Below are 21,197 nucleotides of genomic sequence, written 5' to 3' on the forward strand. Positions count from 1 at the left end.
TTTGGAGCAGCCTGTATGTGTTAGTAGCTCCTAAGGTAATATCCTCAAAGAATAGTATAAATAAATAAATAAAATAAATATTATAGGACATTATTACACAAATTGACTAAGTCCCACAGTAAGCTCAATAAGCCTTGTGTTGAGGGTACTTAGACAACGATATATATAATATATAGATATTTATAAATACTTAAATACATAGAAAACACCCATGACTCAGGAACAAATATCCATGCTCATCACACGAATAAATGCCCTTACCAGGATTTGAACCCGGGACCATCGGCTTCGTAGGCAGGGTCACTACCCACTAGGCCAGACCGGTCGTCTTGGTCGTCAGTATGGAACCTTCTTCGACCTTTTTGATTATCTTTTTTATTTATGACACTAATAAGCTTCTGACTTTTGTAAAATGTCATCATTATCAAATATTTCGAACAAATTGTCAAAAACACTGCCAAAGATTAACACAGTGTGTTTCTATTTGTTGTCGATTATTGCAAATAACTTTTGTTCGATTTTTTATTTATTTTATCTATTGTTGTAATTAAAAAAATATTAACGTCAGAGCATTCCTGAGAAGTAACCCTACGTGGGATTTCAGGGTTCGTCCAATGGCTAAGGTCACCCTATATAGAGAGGTATAATAATTAATTAGTTGCCAAAAATACACGACCTTTGGTATCTTTGTTGAACCGTTTAACCGTTCCGAAGGCATTACCAAAAAATACTAGGGAGTAATACTGCAATGTTCTAACGCCAGAGGCAGCACTAGCATAAACAGTAAACCATAGAGTACTTATATAAACTATGCCAGATTATTTGTTACGAATAAATATGACATTGATGAATCAAGGCGGTTTGTTTACAATTTGTGCTAGTGGTGCCCCCTACGCAGAGTTTTGCGTAATATTCACTATTAGTTAGAAAATTCGTGACGAACAGTCATGAATATAAAGAAATATCAACACAAACGGCTTCTTATCACAAGTAATCTGAACTTACTTTAGTCCAGCATGAGAACCACCTCGACTCCCTATAGTTCCCGTCTTCGCACAGCATCATCTTTGGTCTGATCAGCAGTATCTTCTTATTGTAGAACGCCACGCGGCAATTGTACGACACGTTTCTATGCTGCACCGGCATGCCCACGTCAATGAGCATGTCTTTGCATGTGGGGGACTTTAGCAGCTCGGCCAGAACTTGCCAGCTGTGCAGGTAGGTGTCTGGCTCGTGGAAATGATCCTCGCAACTGTACCCGCTGAAATATATACCACTATAACGGTTTCGGAAGCTACGGAATATCTTCTCGTCCAAAATATTACTTTAGCTAAATTTACATAAACAAAAAAAATTACGCATGTTTCGCGAACAGTGTGGTTGCGCCAATTGCTTCAACATTGCCTTACCATGCCAAACATTGCATGGATTAACATGGCAGTGTTCGCTTTTACTTGTTTTTCAAAACAGATTCCAATAAATTCAGATACAAATACATTCACGCCAATGCCGAGCTCACGGAGATCTACCTAGTCTACCTACACAACCTACACTCTACCCGCCCACGACTTACAGGACGGCATCCAGTCGAGCCTAGTATATTTTATTTTAGTATATGATCTTTTAGCCGCCGATCTTATCCAATACTAATCTAACCCTGTTTGTCATGCAGACTTCCATCCTAACTAAAGTATGAAGATTACAAGTTACCATATCTCGAGCTCCGGCCCCGTCCGATAAAGCGCACCCATCTCCTTGGCCTCCTGGATGGACTGCAGGATCCGACTGAGGTTCCCTTCGAAATCGAGAGCCCATTGGTTGAGCGTGCATGACGCCACCGTCACTTTTCGACCCATTATTTATCTGCAAAAATTACAAAATGTGCTAGTCGCATAAAACATTTATATATTCGTAATTTTTGGTACCGATCGTGGCTAGCTCTCGATAGAAAATTATGAGTGGAAAGATTCGCGATTTTAGGAAACTTTCTCTCAACACAATTATAGCTTAGAGAACTAGAGATATAGGTACGTACAGATGTGCCCGGCAGACCTGTCTGGCAATTATGACTGCAGCGATTTCGCCCCAAGACACATATTCTAATGGTAAAAATATCATTCAGTATCCGTCAACTAGTCATAATACGAGGGCTGCCTTTTAAGTTCTGTCGTTTGGAAACCTCCCGAAAACGACTTCGTGATCAACGGTACCGAACGCCTGAAGAAACGGTTGAGGCATACAAAACGGCCATTTTGGAGCCCCCGACTTCGGACTTTAATAAGTGTTTCGAAAACTAGTTCGATCGAATGAAAAAGTGTATTACGTATCACGGTGATTACTTTTAAAAACAATAAATACCAATTAACACTCATATTGTCTTTACTTTTACCAAACGACAGAACTTAAAAGGCGTCCTATGTAGTAAAATCCCCAATGCAGACAAACGAATCCCAGACACAAAACACTCTTTTTGCGTCGGTTAATGGGATCAAAATGTATGTATCGCATGGTCTCTGTTCCAGGCGAACTAGTATTCTAAATAAAATTTGGTTCGTGTTCAACACAATCGCAGTCTTTCAAAACAATACAAATGGTCTCTTCGAACTCGAAATTGCTTCAGTTACAAAGTATGCATATACAGCAGAGTGTTAAACTTTTACGCCGTTCGAGTTCAAAGGACCGACGGCACGTAATTTAGAGGGTCTACTGCGAACCACGTTCGACATGTTGCCTCCCTGCCACACTTACTTACGAATTTACAAGTACGATAGAGAGGCAACACGTCTAACCTGGGTCGCGGTAGGCCCTCTTCTCTATTCCCAACCCAAAACATTTGGTCTCTCTCACCCATGAGACATAATACTCGTATAACTTAATCTATTGCCCTGCAGTCAGCATCAAAAACAACAGATCAGACTTCGCGTTAAAGGTATCTGCTATTCTCTAATAACTTATCAAGCGATACGAGTATGTCTCTCTATGTACGAGTAGATCAATTAGACTGTGACGAATACTTATGAACTGTAGAAATGTGTATCTATTTGGAAGAATACCTAAAGGTGGCAGATACGTTTGGTGCGTTGTTTCATTCACGACTATTGATGCTGACTGTTCCAACAACTATGCGTAATGTGAAGAAACCCAGTTTATATTCGAGTAATAAGACGAAAATAATTATTTTTGAAGAAGCTTATCAATAAATTAAACTATTATCTCCTTTATTCATTTAAAATGTTGGGTCAGGCTATTTATAATATGAATATAAAAGTAAAATATAAAAACACACAACAATACAAAATACATATAAACACATTATAAAAAACCTAACCTAGGGTGCCGCCAGCAGCGGGGCAGGGCCCAAGCTGCCGGTGGTCAGAGCTCCAGAGAGAGGCCGGACTATCCGCGCCGTATCCAAGATCACTGCCATCTATATCTGACCCTTGATCCAACCACCTAGCGAGAGTCTCTCAAGGTGTTGGTCGAGACTCTTCGCTATCAGACCGTTCGCTGATACGACTATCCGGACAATGATCGTCGAATCAACATCCCACATGGCGGATAACTCGTGAGCCAAGTCTAGGTACTTACTGGACTTGTCCTTCTTGGCTTTCACGAGATTCTCATCATGGGCGATGGTGATGTCAACGAGCACGGCCCGGCGTTGCGATCGATCTATTACCACGATGTCAGGCTTATTGGCTACAATAGTCTTGTCAGTGATGATAGATCGATCCCAATAGAGCGTGGCACGATCATTTTCGAGAACTGGTGTAGGTAAGTACTTGTAATAGGGTACTTCGCGGTCCACAAGGCCGTATAGAAGAGTAAGTTGCTGGTGAATAATCCTGGCTACGAGATTCTGTGCAAGTAAGCAAGTTAGCAAGATGAGAACTACCGGAAATGATATGCTTGAGTGACTCTCCGGGACGGCGGCATGCCCGACAAATGTCGACCGTACCGTTCTTCAGGATATATTTCCGGTAATTGTTCGTCATCATAACTTCGTCCGCAATTGCACTGGCAAAACCCTCGGTTTCTCCGAAGAGGTCCCCGAATCTTAACCTTTTACCAGGCCAAGGGATATATTTCACCCACATCTTATATCGGTTACCGTAGTCAGGTTTTAACTCCAAACCACCTACAAAATATTTTGTCAATCCCTGAAAATATTATTTTATGATCTTCATTCACAACACGCTTCTAAATTGCGTAATATATCTTTGGCAGCCGTTTAAATTCACTTGAACGCTAATTTCAGTAAACTACGGAGAAATTCGAACACTTTTCATAATTTCTATGAAACAGAAGTACATAGGTCGAACAATTTTTTGATATTTTGTAGATTTTGAGTGTTGAAAGCTAATGTAATCGGAAACATTGCTAAATATTCATGCATTATTGTGTATGACCAGAATTAGGATGTGGGTTGACATTATCCCATGGCCTTATTAGAGTTTAACTGTGTGGGAGCTATATTTCCCATGGCCCGGTAAATTGTCTTGTCATGTCATAAAAACTCACGTAAGTAAGTGATTTTTTTTCAGTGATTGATATAATGTTTCGTAGGAGATTTGGAGTTAAACCTTGACTATTATAACCGATATAAGATGTGGGTGGAATATATCCCTTGGCCTGATCAAGAATATAATAAGACAAAATCTAGTATGACAGTTCATTACTTAGACAGGCGATGGGATAACCTTAACCCACATTTTTATTTCTGGTTTAAAGGAAGATCTCCGACGTTCATAAATACATTTTTTACAAGGCGTTCAATACGGTTGCAACAGCATATAAAGTACGTATTAAGACACGCTGGTTCTTCGGGGCCTGGTAAAGGGTTAACCAGTTCACCGACGCGAGCAGCTCCACGTTGGGTCCCGTGAGGGCCTTGTAGAACCGCCCGTGTAGCACCTTGCACTCCCATGCCGCTTTGCGATCCGCAGTACTTAGTACCACAGGTTTGCGCCAGTTCTCGTTTGCCAAGGAGGGCGGCGTGGGGTTCCTGTCTATTGGCACCCAGATCACTATGCATCCCACACTCGTTGTTAAGGAAATAATTCCTGAGATTGCAAACCTCGCGGTTGTGGAGATCTTTGGTGTTTAGGAAGCCTCGACTATTATCATTATTACATGTACCAAAACGGATTTCTTTGAAATATCAGACTGATTATTATTTTTAATTCATCGTCTAAAACTAAATGTTCCTTTAAATAACTGGTAGATCCATGTAATGGATCGGCCGAGGCGATGCGCTCGGAAAGCATTATGAACTCCAGCTCTTTTGTTATCCATCGATCGATTTAACTAAACCTTACCGTGCGTTACTCATGACCGACCTTAAAACAAGTCGTTAACAACTATTTTCCAGTGGCTAAGCAAGTAAGCATTACAATAGTTTACAGATCAGATACCACGTACGTACGTGAATCAACCGTCAAAGCCTAGCCTATTATAGACATGAAAAGCTACAATTCGTTATATTAATCAGTATTATCAGTCGATCGATCTGACTGCAGCTTAACAGCCTTCTGCAGTAAATGGAGATACAAGTATGTGAACTATAGCCGATTAGGTAACTTCAGTTTCAGTAGCTTCATCAATTGTATTTCTTCTTAGAGTCCGACTAAGCTACCAAGCTAATTTTGCATGTCATTTGCAAAGATAAAGTGTATCCATGTCATCATTCATGCCAAATATATATGTATGAAAATATAACGTATACTATGACACTCCCTCAATTTGTCATATTCAAGTTGATGCAAAGTTACCTTAGACGGAATCTTAAACAAACTTACATACTTTATATAATAGCCAAAAGATTAATATCGGAAAATATAAATCCTAATAAATCGTTACAGAAATGACTTCACTTATTGGCATGAAGCAATAATGGCATTGTAGTAGACACAGTAGTGGATCGATCCGCGGCGACCCGTGCCAGGGGCCGGCCACCCGGCCAATCACCTTGCCTTCCCTTGGGACAGTATGGCGGGACACTGAAGAATCCTGGCTTGTCTTAACGGCTTAAAACACACGCCATCGTGGCATTAACCTTTTGGGCGTCAAGCGACGAAGCTCTATTTTGATGTCGGTTTGAATTTTGAATTTTTTTTGCGATTTGTAAGTTGTTCATTATGACCTATCCCAGAGCCGCCAGACCTTACTTATTTTCTCATGAATAAAATGTATAGGATAATATTGTGTTAGTATGTACTTTTAATGTCTGCATACTTGCTATATTGGCCGGACGACCATTTGTCCGGTACAAGGTGCTAAAGGTTGGTAAAAATAATACTAACTTTTCTTAATATCCTTATGGCTGATTTTTATGTATGTTTTAGAAAATATTGTTAAAAATTTATAATCAACATTGCCTGACCATTTCAGCCGGCAGTAACTTTTACCAGACGCTTTAAAGCTGTCAAAAAGATATTGTAACTTTACTTATATTCTCATTCTTGATTTTTATTCGCATATTAAAAAAAAAAAAAAAAAAAAATGTACTTACCATAACAGGAAGAGCGAGTTCTCCTGACACAGGTGTCTTCATACCTACTAGGAGGGCTCAACACTTGTAAAAATTGTATACGTGTTTTTTTCACGAAATTTTTTTTTTTATGATACTCAGGGAACTATTACAAACCCCTCCCCCTCCCCCTCCAATTGGTGTGACTACTTACAAAATGTCATAGTAATAGTTCCCTGAGATCATATATAAAAATCAAGAGTGAGAATAAAAGTACAGAGGCCACAATATTTTGCAATTTTACATACGTATTGCGTATCTATTGTACATTCGATGTCAAAGATAGGATATATTTTTATAGTACATATGATGCTACTTTGCGTCATATGTGCTGTAAAACGTTGTACAATACACGTGCGAAACCCCTTTCTCCTATCGCTCTCCCTTCGGTCGTGTTTTAATTTATCGCCACTCGTTGCGAATTTCCTTTTTCGCACTTATATCGTAATGTACCGTTACAATTCGCCTATTACAAAGAGGTGTAAAAATGTCTACATGTCTTTGACGTTGCCTGTGCTTAGTATCCACAGAAAAAAAGCTAGCCAAATGAGGTCAGACGTCAAGCAGGCGATCATCATCAAATCATCATTCGAACGTACACTGACATCAGCGGCGGTATCATGGTCGCATTTTTATCACTCGTCATGTCATGCGTCACTTTCGCACTTACGTACTTGTTAGAACGTGACAGGCATGATGACAGATGATAAAAAACCGACCATCTTAGCCAGGCTGTAGGGCTAAGATGGTCGGCTCTTTATCATTTGTCACCATGCCTGTCACGTTCTAACACGTATGTAAGTGCGAAAGTGATGGGCATAGTGACAGGTGATAAAACTGAAACCATGCTGCCACCGCTGAATGATATTTTAATCATGTTATGTAGTTATCGTGCATTGACGCGGGCGAGACGCACGAGTCGCACCACAACTAAATAGGTAACATTGATTCAAATATCATTATGATGTAATTGGCCTAAAATATGCACACAAAAAGACACGGATAAAGGGTTTCCCCGCTTTCCATATTCAATTTGTACAGGGAATTGCTCTATTGAATAGAGACTTTAAATGTATATATATATATATGTGTGTGTGAATATACATGTGTAATAGGTAAACGCTGAAGGTGCGCAAATGAAATGTTGTGAAACGATGCCATGTCTTTTCGTGCATAAAACATTACGGCGGACGATTTCAGAGTTATAACCAAGCAAGGTCAATATTTTAAATAAAATCATTTGGTACTTACTAGGTTATTTTCTATTTTATCTTACCATCAAGCTCTAGGGACAGGTTTTCTTGCTAACTGGGATCGATTTTACTATCACTGTATCCTAGGCAACGGTTGCTTATGTATAAAAAGAACAGGTTTTCGCAGTCGTCTATAAAGCTAATTTAGTTCATGATTCTCCTATTCTCTAACCGTATGCCATTACGGAGACAATCTCATATACGTTTGAGTTGCAAAAAGAGTCATATGAACAACTCAATTTTTTTTTCACCACGTCAGCTCATATAAACGGCTTCTCTTTGTACCTACTTCAAAAACTGATAAGAAAGTTGCATTTTATCCACATGTGTGGCAAAGTAATCTGTGATTCTGATGTAACTTTCGAGTTGTTTTCTCATGTTAGCTAATAGAATTGACTTTTAAGTAATGATTTGATGATTTTGAATTATAAATATTTAATTACGTTCATTTGAATTTTATTTGTAATGTTTTACAGTAGTATTTTTTCGCGATGGCGTGGTGAAAATGTTCGTGTTTCGGGAGCAAAGTTTATTTAAACCTCGTGCCTTGAAACCCTCGCAATGCTCAGGATTCCACTTTTCGAACAACTCGCTACCCTCGTGTATATCAATATTATCACGAGGGATTAAACAACAACTTAGTAAAACAAATAACTATTTCATATCTCATGCTCCGAAATTTGTGGATTGTTGATATATGAAGTGTGCAGAAAGTGATACGTTTCTGCTCTAGAGCATTTGACTTTCCAAGTAGGCTTTTATTATCGATTAGCAACTAAAATTTGATTTTTGGTGTTTGGATATGGAACATGCTTAGACTATGAAGGCGCTTAAGATACGATAAAATATTAAAATTGTTCACTAAAATAATTTAATAATTTAATCTGGTACCAAAATTTGATTTGATCGTCAAATAATACAGTTACAAACTGTGGCCTAATCAATATTATTATCTTGCAAATGATGTATATCCGAATGGAGATTCTACAACAAATCCAAGTAGAGTATTTTAAGCAGTCTGGTTGTGTAGTGTGAAGGTTGGAAACCTTCACAGTCTCTTGTTAGATAACTGGCAACGATTATTTGAATTCAGAACTATCGCCCTGCTGAAGGAATAAAGATCTGCAGGCGATTTCATTTTGAAAGTTGCAAGCATCTGTGTTAGCCTTAGCCGACATTATTCTATTTTGTTTATGAAGAACAAATATATAAATAACATCAGAATCTACCTGGAGCGTTTACATTCCCCACCTCAGCTAGACCGTATCTCTTTTACAGTAGGTAGGTTAAGGTAAGGTTAACGTACATTTATATGGCGATTGAATAAATGATAACCACGCAAAACACCTGTAGTTACTTTACAGTGCAATTTTATTGTAATTTACGCGCGTCAAGTGCAACGTATCAAACAAAAATATGTACAGCCAATATTCATAACTTCACAAAGTCAACTCCACATTATTATCATCAGATCTTTTCCTTCGTAGCTCTACGAGCAAATTTAAGTTTTATTGCCGTAATAGGGCCATTAGCGAAGTTGGGTTTTCACATAGCCGAGAGCCGGCGCTACCGCGAAGTGCAGTCACCTTTCAGGCTTTCCAGGAAAACGTTACGTTCCTACGGGGAAATGGCTTGTTAAACCGTGGATTTTCTATGAAAAATGTATGTAACGTTTAATCTAATCACACTGGGGAACATTAAACACGCATTTGCTGATATTCAGGCAGAAAATTCTGCTTATATGTTGACGTATACAGGTTTACATGCAGTTTACTCGACGCGCAGTCTAGAAGTATAAGGTGTCTGCTAGCAGCATTAGTTAACACCAGGCGGCACGCGGCTGAGGGACGTAACGTACCTTCAGAACTCGTTAGCTAAATATGGATTGGAATATAATTTGACGGGAAAGAACAATTAAAAGTGATGTCTATTAATTTAGAAAAAAAATCGGATGGCGAACAATGCGAGCAGCAAAACGATAATGGTAAGTAATATAATTATTTTAAAACCCACATTATTATATATGATAGAAGTTCTTTAAAAGAGTTCGTATCAAAAGAGCAGATCCGTTTATTTATAGATAATGTTTCTAATTTTATAACTTAAGGTCATGGAACCTCAGTTACTTCAATAAAATAGATTCTCATCGTTGAAGCATAACACGCAAATATTCATACTAATATAACATAACTATAACTAGGCCTCTAAAATTGCGATAAAAGTATGTTAACAAGCGATGCCCTTCTGACGCAAATGAACGAGATTTAGTGCGATCGAAGCATGATACGCGAAGGATAATAGTCTTTCGATACCCAAAATATTAAGCCCTCACACGAAATCGTCGTCAGTTCGACTGTGGCCGCCGCGAGGCCAGGCTGCACGCCTGTTTGCAGTCACAACAACACGCCAGCCCGTAACCATGGTAACCACAAGCTCGCCTAAAGAACACATAAAAATCTGATGACTAATTGCCAGTTCGCGCGCAAAGAACCGTGAATGAATCTCAAAGCCTCCGTAAAATGTTATGGTGGAAACAACTTGAAAGAGCACAGGACAACGCAATGATGATCGAAATGGAAGAGCAAAGGAAGCAAGAGTACATAGACAATACTACGGTGACATTAGCACTCCCGATCCCCAGTAGAGACCCCGTATTGGAAGACAATTTACTAATTGCCAATTTAGAGCAAGTTAAATCGCTACAAGCATCCCTCTTTCCTATTTGCAACAAAGGTAAATTAATTTGTTAAACTCAAACTAAACCTGACAAGATTCCATTTGGCGCCGAGAGTTTCGCTACACGGCTACAAGCAGCTTATATATGGATATGGCAATAATGTGCATACGTCAGGACTCATGTAAAAGTGATAGAAAATGTCAGTACCGGTCATGTCAACGACTAAGTTCAAAACATTGTTTATTGGGATGCTAATTTTAAAAGCACCCTAAGTTTGAAGGGTATTATCCGAAGTAAAGACATGTCCGAGAACTAAATGCTGGTGCAAACTTGTGTCAGACAAATACAAATTAACTATTTTCCCTTTGGTAATAGTACATTACGATACAAGTGCGAAAAATAGGAAATTCAAAACGAGTGGCGATAAATTAAAACACGACCGAAGGGAGTGTTTTAAATCGACACGAGTTGCGAATTACCTATTCGCACATGTATCGTACAACGTTTTACAAGTACATATTTTAAATGTTCGACACAGAAACGTAATATGCTAATTTTCGCACTAGTGCTATAAAGTAGCACCATATGTACTGTAAAGTATATTTTTTCACAATCCAGCCGCGTATTCGCGTCTAACGAAAGTCCTAAAGTAGACAAGTTGTATAAAGTCGCTAAATTTAAAACAAATAATATTACGTTTTTATTAGCATAAAACAAGATTTCAAATCATGGGTATAATGTATTATTCAAAGCTTTGTATTACATTTTACCCGTCAAAACCTTTGTGACAGAACTTATGACCTGACTAATTATTTGCGTATGAAAACTGTCATCTTACAGCCATTTATAATTTCAAAAAGTTAAATGGGACTTACCGCTGGCACACAAAGCATTTTGAGCCCGAATAAAAGGTTTAAAACTAGATAGCAGTGGCCAGAAAAGTTGGATTTCTTGTTCAGAAGTCATGAAAAAAGCAGTAGGTGACAATATAAAGTTTACAGTACATATGGTGCTACTTTACCGCACTAGAGCGAAAATTAGCATATTACGTTACAGTGTCGAACATTTAAAGGGCCATATGTACTGTAAAACGTTGTACGATACATGTGCGAATAGGTAATTCGCAACTCGTGCCGATTTAAAACACTCCGTTCGGTCGTGTTATAATACTTTTAATTTATCGCCACTCGTTTCGAATTTCCTATTTTTCGCACATGTATCGTACAACGTTTTACAGAACATATGGCCCTTTAAATGTTCGACACAGTAACGTAATATACTAATTTTCGCACTAGTGCGGTAAAGTAGCACCATATGTACTGTAAACTTTATATTGTCACCTACAACTAGATATTTAAAAAAGGGGGCCGCTACGTACTGTATTTTGTATTTAATAAGTACCTTTTAAATACATCAACCTTTTGAATGCAGCTCGAACTAAGCGTATCAGTTTCAGCTTGTACAAAAATGTTTTCTTATGTGTGGTTGTTCTCCCTGCCTGTTAGTCGCATTTCTGAGCTAATTTGTGAAATTTTATGAGCAGATTCTATAATTATTATCTTGTCGATTCAGTTTTGTATTTGCTAATCAATAATATACTACGTTTATCAATAATAATACGAGAATACGACACTGACACGCTTTTTTTTGTGGTAAAGTATTAGAGGGTGGCAGATACTTTTGGCTTGTTGTTTAATCCGCTACTACGGATGCTGCCTGTATTACAAAATTAATATTTTCACCTTACCTTTTTTACTTGCGACACAATAAGCGCAAAAGTCTGCCATATAGAGATGCCAACATTGCCAACAGCCCAAATTTAGTTCTAAACTAAATTCCAATTCCAAAGTGTTTAGTGAGTTGGTTATTCGTTCAGACTAATTAATCGTCACGCAATCAAAAACTTTGCTTTCGCTCTATCAACAGGAACGTTTATATCAAACTTTCTTCAAAACAACATCAAAACCAATCAATTCGAAGTGAGTACTGACGCAAAGACGTTCCGGACTACGGCCAAGCTTAAGGAGCCTCGGGACTTGTTCGCACTGCCTAAGGAACTGGACTGTCCCCAGCAAGCACCTAGGTGGCCCTCGGAATGCCAGGTAAGATCTAAAGTTGATACAAATATACTAATTTGTGTGTCCGACCTAAGTTTCGGGGTGAGTTCCCGTTTGTCCCCGTTGACGTGACCGCCGCTATACCTATACAATTATACTTGAGACGGGGACAGTTGGGGATGTTTTTTTAACACCTATTGCCATCTGTGCTTGGTGGGGACAAATAGGAATATTGGGAATACACGAGTTTCGGTTACGGGTTCGGCATAAAAATCATGTTTCAGCCGAAGATTCGGTTTAGGCCGAAACTAGAGCACGCCGAACTTTCGATATCGGTTTCGGCTAAAAATCCTCTTTCACTAGGACAATCAAATCAATTGCAAGTTTCTGCCCGCGACCTTGTCAGCGTAGAATGATTTTCATGGTAAAAACTATTTTACTTTCTTCCCCGGCACACAAACTATTTTCATAGGCACCAAAATACATCTAAATCAATTCAGCAGTTTAATCGTGAAGAGGTAACAGACGGGCAGTAGCCGCTAATTACATTCGCATTTATGATATTACTTGAAATATGAGAATTTTCAGATAAAAAGGGTACCGTTTACTTTCTTAGAAACACAAGCACAATTTGGGTAACTACTAGGGTGTCCCTTATTTTAAGACTTTCAGAAATTAATAACGCATACCTACCCCCTAAATCGGTTTCTTATCCCACAACACTCAGAAAATAAATTTCAGGTCATTCCCGTAACTGCAGTCTGCAACCCGACCCGTTCCGACTTTCATGCAATTTTCCAATGACCATTTTTTTCCTTTTTATTGTTTTTTTCGTATCAATCGCGTATACTATTGCCGTAGTCATTATTTCACAAAAAAAATCTCGATGAGAACAGAAGAAAAATAAAAAATTATGAAATTACTGTCTGACCTAATTTCTCCATAGTAATTTAGTAAGGGAATTTTTAGTTGCAAGTCGGCACGGGTTCCTGTTACAGGAATGTATATGGAACTTGGATTGAACGGGCCGTAACAATAGATCACTGGTTGGTCGACAACCCCCCAATAATAACAATAATACAGGAATGTACTGATTTTTTTTACAGGGTGTTTTGAGGTAGTATCATTACATTTAGAGGGTATGCGTTGTTAAATTTTAAAATCGCAAAATAAGGGACACCCTGGTAACCTCAGAATTACGAGGACTAAACCTATTAAAAAAGGCTCGCCCACCGAGGGTTCCGTACAAATATAACTTTTTTTACAAATCGATAGTTTTCATTAAAAATTGAGATTTTTCCCTGTAGGTACATCCTTGTAATTAAAGACCATTGTAAGACGATATTACCCTATAAATTTTTAATCCCTTTGGAGTGTCAAAATATACGCTTTTTGCGGCATTTACAGCCGTATCTTTTTTTTACGTTAACTTAGAAGTTTGATTTTTTCACAGTTCTAGCGAATAGTCGCTTATATTACCCTTATCCTTTTATATACTCACAGGAGTATATGATTTTAATTTCAACTCGATACCTATACGCGTTCCCGAGATAAAGGGTCTTGACAGACTGTCAGAGGGACGGACAACAAAGTGATCCTATAAGGGTTCCGTTTTTTCCTTTTGAGGAACTGAACCCTAAAAAAGAAAAAAGTGACCGAAAATTTTGCCTGTTTTGTGACGCATTTCACAAACCGTGAACAGACTCAATTTTTGCATGGAAAACTGAGGACATTTTTTTATTTTATTTGGTTACATTTTTTAATACATCTGCACCTTATTGCAATACCTACCATGTTTACTATTATTTAAATATCTAAAGATACAGAGTATAAAATAAATGAATCTATTTAAAAACATATTTCAAATGATTTTTATAACTAGCTAATAGTAATACCTGTTTAAACCTTCGTTCGCTGCATAGGTAGTGGAGGAAAGAATACAACACATATCATGGAGTCCTGCGTGCCCAGAACCCTACTACAATGCCACGGGGAAGGAACTGCGTCCGCAACCAGTCGGTGAAGAAGCTGGAACAGTCATCTTCCAGTATTACCCGATGAGCGCCGTCAATTATGTGAGTCATCTTTTGTCCATCTCCAACATCGTAACCCTTAAAAGTTCAAGAAAAGAGCGTACTGAATCTTAAAGGCCGGGCCAGCAACTCACTTCCAACCGCTCTGGCGTTCCGAGTGTCCGTGGGGGACGGTAATTGCTTACAGCAGGCGATTCGTCTGCTCGTTTGCCTCCTATATATAATAATCCAATGATGAACTATCATCATTCGAAGATGTTGAAGATTTTAGCACTGTTGACTGAGCTAGTTGGTAATACTGCTACACACCGTAGGTATTTGGTGACTTATACCTACTGCTCGCATCGAATGATGGTCCCAATGACAGTTCATTTTTATTCAAACTCAAATTCAAACTCTAGTTAAAAAAAACTACTCGTACTAGAAATGTATGCAGAATGAAATTACACTTTGTAGTTATGAGATGATTTATAATTCAAGTAAAATTAAAATAATTCTTAAAAGAAGACGCATCCATGTGTAACATACCTATTGTTTAGTCATTTCTTTTACTTGAGTTACAGTCACAGGCTTGTTAATGAAAATTGTTTTTTTTCTTTCAGTTTAGTAGATCTACTGTGGGTGGTTCCCGACTGTTCATATCAGCTTGTGCCAGTGCCGGGGGTGATGATGAATTACGATTTGAATCGCGATTCGAAAGTGGGAACCTAGCTAAAGCAGTGAAAATTACATCTTCGTATTACGAACTTCACCTCCGTACTGATCTCTATACGAATAGGCATATGCAATGGTTTTATTTTAAAGTGACAAACACGAAAAAGCAAATGATGTACAGGTAAAAATGCATGATTTACATAGTTATCAATTAAATAATCTTACCTATGCGCATTTGTGAATTATACAGGTTAATTATCTTAATACATATCCAGGTTTTCCATAGTGAACTTGTCCAAGGCGGAAAGCTTATACAACGAAGGCATGCGACCTTTATTATACTCCACAAAAGACGCAAACCTACATTCGATTGGTTGGAGACGGTGCGGCGATAACATCGCGTATTACAAGAATGACCCTACGTAAGTTGAAAACTAGCTAATCGGATGTAAATCGCTTCGCTATGATATTGATAATGATAACAGAAACGGATATCATGTTTACAGATGCGAAGAAGAGGAACAATTCCCGAACTACACCTTAACGTTTAACATAGAATTTCCTCATGGGGATGACGCGGTGTACATCGCGCACTGCTACCCATATACGTACTCCGATCTACAGGAATACTTATCGAGATTACAGTCACATCCAGTCAAATCTACTTTCTCTAAGCTGAGGCTACTTTGTCGAACTTTGGCTGGTAACAATGTATACTATCTTACCATAACTGCACCTCCAAACCCCAATGAAATAGAGCAAAAGGTGATCCAATCATCAAGTTGTATTAATTTGTATTATTTTAAGGTTGTATTAGCGCAGAATCATGATCGTTTTCTTATGATTTCACAGAAAAAGAAGGCAGTTGTCATAACAGGGAGAGTACATCCCGGGGAAACTCCGTCATCATGGATGATGAAAGGTTTTATAGATTACTTAACCGGTGACTCAAACCAAGCACGCGAATTGCGAGAAAAGTTTATATTCAAACTAGTGCCAATGTTGAATCCGGATGGCGTGAGTAGTTGCCCTAGATTTTATTCACTTCACACAAATGGTGGCATGTTGTGAACAGTTTACAAATATTCCAGGTAATCGTGGGTAATAATCGCTGTTCATTGACCGGAAAGGATTTGAACAGGCAATATCGGACCGTTATACGAGAAACATATCCACCTGTCTGGCATACAAAATTGATGATACGGAGGTATTTTTTCCCGATTCATACTTGTCCCATTCGAATCACGGTACTCTTAGATTAAGTCATTAGTGTTATTACAATGTTATATTATAATGAATGTCTTCTATCACCATTTTTGCGTTTTCCTCCGTACCAATGAATACCTATTCATTATCATTAACAAATTATATTCAGATTACAAGAGGAATGTGGTGTAGCGATGTACTTGGATTTACATGCGCATTCTCGAAAACACAATATATTTATTTACGGCTGTGAAAGTAGAAGAAATTCGGATAGAAGGTTACAAGAACAAGTTTTTCCCTTGATGTTACACAAAAACGCTGCTGACAAGGTATGTATTTATAAAAAAAGTTATACTAAAATACTGGTAACAAAGCACTAAGAAGGAACAAATTGTTACAGTTCTCCTTTGAAAATTGCAAATTCAGAATCCAACGAAGTAAAGAAGGAACTGGTAGAGTAGTTGTGTGGATGCTCGGTGTAGCAAACAGTTACACGATGGAAGCATCATTCGGGGGATCGGAGCTAGGCAGCAGGATGTCCACGCACTTCTCGGTTCAAGACTACGAGAGTTTGGGACGAACGTTTTGTGAAACTTTACTCGACTTTTACGACGAAAACCCGAGTAAAGAAAGGCTGAGGGCGAAAATTGTAACAAGGCTGTTGAAAGAAGGTTCAAATGCGGACGAACCAACCAATATTGATTTGTCTGATTACTCCAGGTATTTATTGGATTTAGGGTAGGTATGAGGTAACGCTTAAAATTGTAATTCAAATAAGATAATAAATGTACTTTTCAGTGACGAGGGAGACACATCCAGTAGTAGTTCAGAATCCGGTGCTCTACGCAGACCAATAGAGGTACTGCAGCCCGCACCACCGTCCTCTCCCATTTTGCCCAATATCCACAGAGATATTAGTGATGTGAGTATAGAGCTCAGAATGCCATCTTACTTGGACCTAGGATCTTACGAAATACAAAATGATCCTCCTTTGCAGCAACCGAGAAAACAAAGAATTAAATTGGAGAAAATTAATCGGATCGAAAAGAAGAAAACTAAGCGAGAAACTTTGCAGGTAGTATGAGCTTGTAAGATTTAAAGTGATGTCTTATGTAGAGTGATTTAATTTATATTATTCCAGATTTCAAGAGCGACAATTGATTTGACATCAGATGCAATGACGGACGGCTCCTCGGATGCTGAATCATGTGATGAAAATCTCAGTCCAATAAGAAGAGTTCAAAGACTTCTGCATTCCACCAAATCTAAACCTAGGAGAAAGAAGAAGATGCCGCCAGAGCTGAAAATTATACCGGCACCGGTAAGTATTTGCAGTGGCTTTTAATGTAACATTACATCTCGTAAAGTTAGTGCAGAGTAAAAGGTATTTCCGCTCATATTATAGCGTTTGGCCTATACGCGCTTCCAAAAACGAGCCTAAGCGCGCGTATAAAACGCTAGTCTGAAACCTCCTAAGGCTTTTGATTGTGTTTATTTTCAGACAAGTGATTCTCCATATCAATCTGACAAGGAGAAGAAAACTCCTCTAGGTAGGCGACCACGCAGCGTATCTATGTTTAATGAACCTACAGAGAAGCCAAGACTAATCCCCTCCTCGTGGCACCAATTTAGATGCTTGCCTCCTCCAAAGTAAGAAAGAGACATATTACAGTATATGTAAGTTACATATATGAAATGTATTTAATAAAATAAAAAAAACTCGTTTCTTTACCAGGTTTCTATCAGACAGTAAGAACAGAAACTCGCAGCCCGCAGAACTACAGGTGAAACTGAATGTGTTGAAGAGAAATGTTTGGACCGGTGTTCCGGCTGAAGAAAAGGGGCCCCTGTCCTGGGGTATCTCTAGTTTTGCCATGAACTCTTACTTCACAGACAGTGAGGCTTTGTTACGGTATATAGTTTTTTTATCCTCATGTTATTCAAACTCTAGCAGGCCAACAAAAATCATTTTTCTCAATTACTTAAATAGAGGGACACTTTAAGGGGACTGGTTTGTCTTAGTATTTTACAATTTGGTTAGATTATATTTTAACCTGTTTTATGTACAAAGATGTTCAGTAATCATCATTGTATCATTTAAGGTCCTGTTCAAAAAAACTGGAAGAAATTGAAGGAGAAAGAAAAAAGAGCAAAGACGACAAGAAAAAGAAAAAAACCAAGACCAAGAAGATATCTCTTAAAGTGCCAAATGCTGGAGATGAAGTGATAGAGCCTTCTGGTAAATCACCTAAAACTTGGAAGAAAAAGCCAAAGTAAGTTATTGCAGTTTTTACAAAAACTTAAAAAAAAAACATAAAATGTAACCAGTAAGGCACCATTGCTGAAAATTCGTACATCTTGTTGAACCAACGTAAGGTCCTCGGACTGTCCGTTAAGAGTGTAACAAACACTCTTAATGGACAGTCCAAGAGAGATAGAACATTATTAAAGCAAAATTTAATAGCACTTGTAAACAATATCTTCCACTTTCAGGCTAAAACATACTAAATCAGAGGGATCTCCATACATGAATAATCCGAGTTTTACTGATATACCGCGGAACACACAACCAACTTCACAAAAATCAAACAATCCTGACAAAAAAGCGACGTCTAGATTTAGAAAAGGTGCCTTTGTGACAACAGCCATCCAGAGCAAAAGGAATAACAAAATGAATAGCTTGATATTGTCAGATAACTCTGATAGTGACGATTCCACTCAATCAACAAAGAAAGTAAAGAAAAAAACAAAGACAGCAAAACCTAGGTTACGTAAAGCTGCAACAGAGATTAAGACTAGTAAAAACTGAATTTTATTACATGCATATGTATAAGTATAAATAAGTCCAAGCAACATGTATTATGTAGATGTTGAGTTAAATATTTATAAATTAAATCATAAAAATACTTTATTCTTAGGGCCGGTAAAGATGGACTGCAACTCGACTGCAACTTATATGGGAACTGCACGTCGACGTTGCAGTTGGAGTGCAGTCGGCATGCAGTTCCCATACAAGTTGCAGTCCGTCTGTACCGGCCCTTAAATGAGCTAAACTATTGCCATTTTTATGGGCATAATCTATCTTATTGTTTTATTTGTCCATCCACTTAACAACTAGTAAAAGGAGATAAAGTAGGGACCACTTAGTTGTGTTCATAATCATAACTAATAGATATTAGTTATCTTAGTTTCTTACAATATAAATAAAGTATAAAAAATGAGTATACAATACTTGAAAAAGAAATTACAGTTTATCATTACATATTGAAAAAAAAAATGTTATGTGTAATAAATATGTTTCTTCAATTCTTTAGTGAGAATGATCATGATCATGAAATTCTTATAGATAAAATTCAGAGTGTATTTCTTACAATCATAGTCATCAGGCATCAGATAGTCAACTAACAGGGCCAACCTAGCGCCTATTAAGCTCTGGTTTCCTAGTATAGCAGTGTAAATGATGAATGAATTAAACTATTGTAGTATGTAATCAATGTTTGTGAATATCAGAAAATACCATTGAGTAAAATGTGACATGACAATTATATGGTGTATAGAAACTATAAGCTTTATTAAAGCCGGAAAGGTACATCATAGCTGCTACATGTAAAACACCCTATCACCTGTACTAAATGTATTTTACACCTATAATAACGAAATATTAAATTGACATGTTAAAAAGAAAAAGTAAAATATTGTTTTAGAACTTTTCTGGACATTTCAATTGTATATTTCATCCTTAATATAAACTATTTACTCAATGCAAATACCTAAATAGCTGTCCCTGCGGAACAGAAGATGTCTCCTGACAATAGAGAGCAAGAGTGATTAAATATAATTTTGTAGCCTTTAGTACAATTTAGAGGTATTTTAGTTCCGTTCAAAAAGTTAAATCAAACACAAAGTTAAAGCCAAAATTTTACATTTATGATGGGCATTCAAAAGTCGTGGTTTGTTTACTGAATATGTAATATATAGTTAGTCACAGACAAACAGGATAAATGCATTCACTCATTACTTATTACTTACTGAAGCACAAATGCTGCTTATAATAAATGATCCAGTAAAATCTTGAAGTTGTTCTAATGCCTACATATCTTCATGCCGGTTGCTATCAATATTTAAATAGTACAGTGTTATCTATTAGATAACATTAACCCCATCATATAGACCGTATTGAAACAGAAGACCAAACGAAAAATATATGAAGGTTATGCTATTAAGGAATGTAACGGTATAAAAAAAACAATGTATAAATATGAAACACTCACGGGTTTTGAACACTGGAATTTATCAGGATCGAATGCTCGTAAACACCGTTTTTAAAATTGTTTCCATTAATGGTGCGTCAACTTAAAACACAAATCAAAACAAAGTTTTAAACTTGGCCGACAGTATTGTGGGGTAAGAAATGACAGTTGAATTGAATTGTCATATTTGTGATATTTGTATTTGTTTGACATTTGACGAATCGATGTCACAGAGAAAGTCATTTAGATGTAACAGATTAAAAAAGTTGAATTTAAATATCTGATATAATGATAGAAAGTAGTCCAATCAACGAAAAATTGTTCCAAAAAATGTGAAAAATTTGTATTTAAAATTATGAAGTCCGAAAATACACTTTTGCATTTATGTGGTTTTTATTCATTTTTACTACTAATACAAGTTCTAGCAAACATTAGTGAGCCAGCTAGTTTGCGTGAGATTCGATGACGTAGAGCAGAAGGAAGTTGATACTGGTGTGGAAGCAGAAAGAGCAAGTATCCTTAATTCACCCGCTGCTGA

The 21,197-nt window shown here is 37.6% G+C and overlaps 2 protein-coding genes across 7 annotated transcripts in view; one reads left to right on the forward strand and one right to left on the reverse strand.

The window, feature by feature from the left end:
- The window catches only part of LOC133516828 (glutamine-dependent NAD(+) synthetase), a 43,428-nt gene extending 22,430 nt beyond the window's left edge, over positions 1 to 20,998 (reverse strand). Inside the window, exons 1-3 of one of the 3 annotated variants that reach the window (XM_061849819.1) lie at positions 20,681 to 20,998; positions 1,711 to 1,863; positions 1,006 to 1,261 (exon numbers count right to left, since the gene is read on the reverse strand). In XM_061849819.1, the coding sequence (XP_061705803.1) occupies positions 1,006 to 1,261; positions 1,711 to 1,856 (402 nt within the window). In that variant the 5' untranslated portion in view covers positions 1,857 to 1,863; positions 20,681 to 20,998. Of the gene's footprint in view, positions 1 to 1,005; positions 1,262 to 1,710; positions 1,864 to 7,805; positions 8,040 to 14,411; positions 14,550 to 20,680 lie in introns of those variants that run through there. The other 2 variants (XM_061849818.1, XM_061849817.1) reach the window with 2 other exon arrangements.
- On the forward strand, positions 9,039 to 20,118 carry LOC133516826 (cytosolic carboxypeptidase 2). Of its 4 annotated transcripts, XM_061849814.1 has the most exons (17): positions 9,652 to 10,515; positions 12,386 to 12,561; positions 14,439 to 14,591; positions 15,152 to 15,384; positions 15,479 to 15,625; positions 15,710 to 15,968; positions 16,056 to 16,220; positions 16,295 to 16,410; positions 16,579 to 16,738; positions 16,810 to 17,129; positions 17,208 to 17,331; positions 17,407 to 17,484; positions 17,551 to 17,730; positions 17,911 to 18,059; positions 18,145 to 18,321; positions 18,512 to 18,682; positions 18,903 to 20,118. In XM_061849814.1, the coding sequence occupies exons 1-17, from the start codon at positions 10,302 to 10,304 to the stop codon at positions 19,216 to 19,218; spliced, it is 3,138 nt and encodes a 1,045-aa protein (XP_061705798.1). In that variant the 5' UTR covers positions 9,652 to 10,301; the 3' UTR covers positions 19,219 to 20,118. The 4 variants fall into 4 exon arrangements, with proteins under 4 accessions (XP_061705799.1, XP_061705798.1, XP_061705797.1 ...); XM_061849815.1 differs by having other exon boundaries at positions 9,039 to 9,766; positions 17,208 to 17,484; XM_061849813.1 differs by having other exon boundaries at positions 17,208 to 17,484.
- Positions 20,999 to 21,197: the final 199 nt, after the last annotated feature.

The sequence above is a fragment of the Cydia pomonella genome, chromosome 4 (genome assembly GCF_033807575.1).
Source record: "Cydia pomonella isolate Wapato2018A chromosome 4, ilCydPomo1, whole genome shotgun sequence".
Classification (NCBI taxonomy): domain Eukaryota; kingdom Metazoa; phylum Arthropoda; class Insecta; order Lepidoptera; family Tortricidae; genus Cydia; species Cydia pomonella.